This window comes from Parus major, chromosome 8 (assembly GCF_001522545.3).
Source record: "Parus major isolate Abel chromosome 8, Parus_major1.1, whole genome shotgun sequence".
Classification (NCBI taxonomy): domain Eukaryota; kingdom Metazoa; phylum Chordata; class Aves; order Passeriformes; family Paridae; genus Parus; species Parus major.
The window spans coordinates 30,505,455-30,507,155 of record NC_031777.1 but is presented as its reverse complement, the minus strand read 5'-3'; the positions used below and the strand labels follow the sequence as shown (position 1 = coordinate 30,507,155).

Genomic DNA, 1,701 nt, shown 5'->3' with positions numbered 1-1,701 from the left:
GCCTGGGACATCCCAACTGCTCCTCAATCCATGGGAACTGAGCCTGGGACATCCCAACTGCTCCTCAATCCATGGGGAACTGTGCCTGGGACATCCCAACTGCTCCTGAATCCATGGAAACTGTGCCTGGGACATCCCAACTGCTCCTCAATCCATGGGGAACTGTGCCTGGGACATCCCAGCTCCTCCTGAATCCATGGGGAACTGTGCCTGAGCAGAGGGAAACTCTAAATCCACAGCCCAGGGTCCATCTGGGAGGAGCTGAAGGTTGATTTGGGATTATTTTTGGAGGGGAGCTCCTCACTCACCGCAGCCTCCAGGGCCTGGTCCAGGTCTTCGATCAAAGCCTCCTCATCCTCCAGCCCCACCGAGAGGCGGATCAAGGTGTCAGTGATTCCCAGAGCTTCCCTTTCCTTCTCAGGCACTGAGGCGTGGGTCATGATGGCCCTGCAGGGATAGAAACCATCATTTGTCTCAAGAATTTGGGAGTTTTATTGGCAGAAGCAGCCAGGCTGGTTCCCTGCCAGCACCCCTGCAATGGCAGCAGGATCTGACACCTCCTCTGTGCCACTCGTGTGACCCCACAGGTGCAAAGAGCTCCTGGCAGCACTTCCTGCAAATGATGGGAATGCTCACAAGACAGGGAACTGCATCTCCAAGGCACAAATGATTAATGAGAAGTGCATACATAAACATCTGGACCTGAGGAAGGAGAAAATCCTATTCCTCTTCCTTGCAGAGCTGTTTTTTATTCTACAGGAGCGCTGTAAGCCCTGCATGTGGGCAATGTGCAAGCTGCAGTATAAAATCTCCTGGTTTCCCCTCTGGTTTCTCACATCCCTCCTCAAGCTGTCCCAGTGACTCTGGAGGGTTTATTCTCTCCAGTTACAGAGGACAGAGCAAGAAGGCATTTCCCCAAGTGCTCAGTCACTGGCACCAGCTCCATTCAGCTGCTGCAGGGGTTCAGGATTTGCTGTTACCCTGAAATCAGTAAGTGAAATGATTTAGCATTTCCATACACTCACTCATTTCCATGCACCTTCTCAAAAAGCAAATTGGCTTTGAGGAAAACCATGTAATCCCATGACAATCCTGTTTTGAGCAGTTTAAAAGGCCCCCAGGAGGCCCTGCCAGGGAGCCAGAGACAGCTGGGTGCACACAGTGACCGTGCCCTCTGTGGGAGCAGAGAGCAGGGCATTCCTCAATCCCAGCTGCTCCTGATCCCAGCACTCAGCAGCTCCTGGGATTGTCTTCATGGACACCGAGTGTGCTCAGCCCTGCAGGCACAATTCCTCTGTCTCTGCACTCCCACACAATTCCCTCCCTCTGGAACCCCCCCTGGCTTTGTGCTGCACAACAGCCCCGAGTTTCCCTGCAGCCAAAACAGCTTTGGGGGCTGGAAAACCGTGGGGATGTTGTGGTGCTCTGCAGCTTTTTGAGGCTCTGAGGATGGAAGGATGAACTCACGGATGCTCTGCCAGGCTCTCGTAGCCACCCAGGCTAAAAGCCAGGGTAAACACCTGTGGGAGAAAGGGAAGGAGCTCATGGATTCACTGAAAGAGAGCTGATGGAATCAGGGAATATCCTGAGTTGCCCACAGGGATCATTGATCCAGCCCCTGGCCCTGCACAGACACCCCAACAATCCCACCCTGAGCATCCCTGGCAGCGCTGTCCAAACCCTCCTGGAGCTCCGGCAGCC

General features: G+C 54.1%; 1 protein-coding gene across 1 annotated transcript in view; it reads right to left on the bottom strand.

Annotated features, from left to right (window-relative positions):
* The window catches only part of CTH (cystathionine gamma-lyase), a 15,043-nt gene that overhangs the window by 5,535 nt on the left and 7,807 nt on the right, over nt 1–1,701 (bottom strand). The window contains exons 5-6 of the mRNA XM_019007606.2: nt 1,468–1,520; nt 309–447 (exon numbers count right to left, since the gene is read on the bottom strand). Coding sequence (XP_018863151.1) covers nt 309–447; nt 1,468–1,520 — 192 coding nt within the window. The remainder of the gene's footprint in view (nt 1–308; nt 448–1,467; nt 1,521–1,701) is intronic.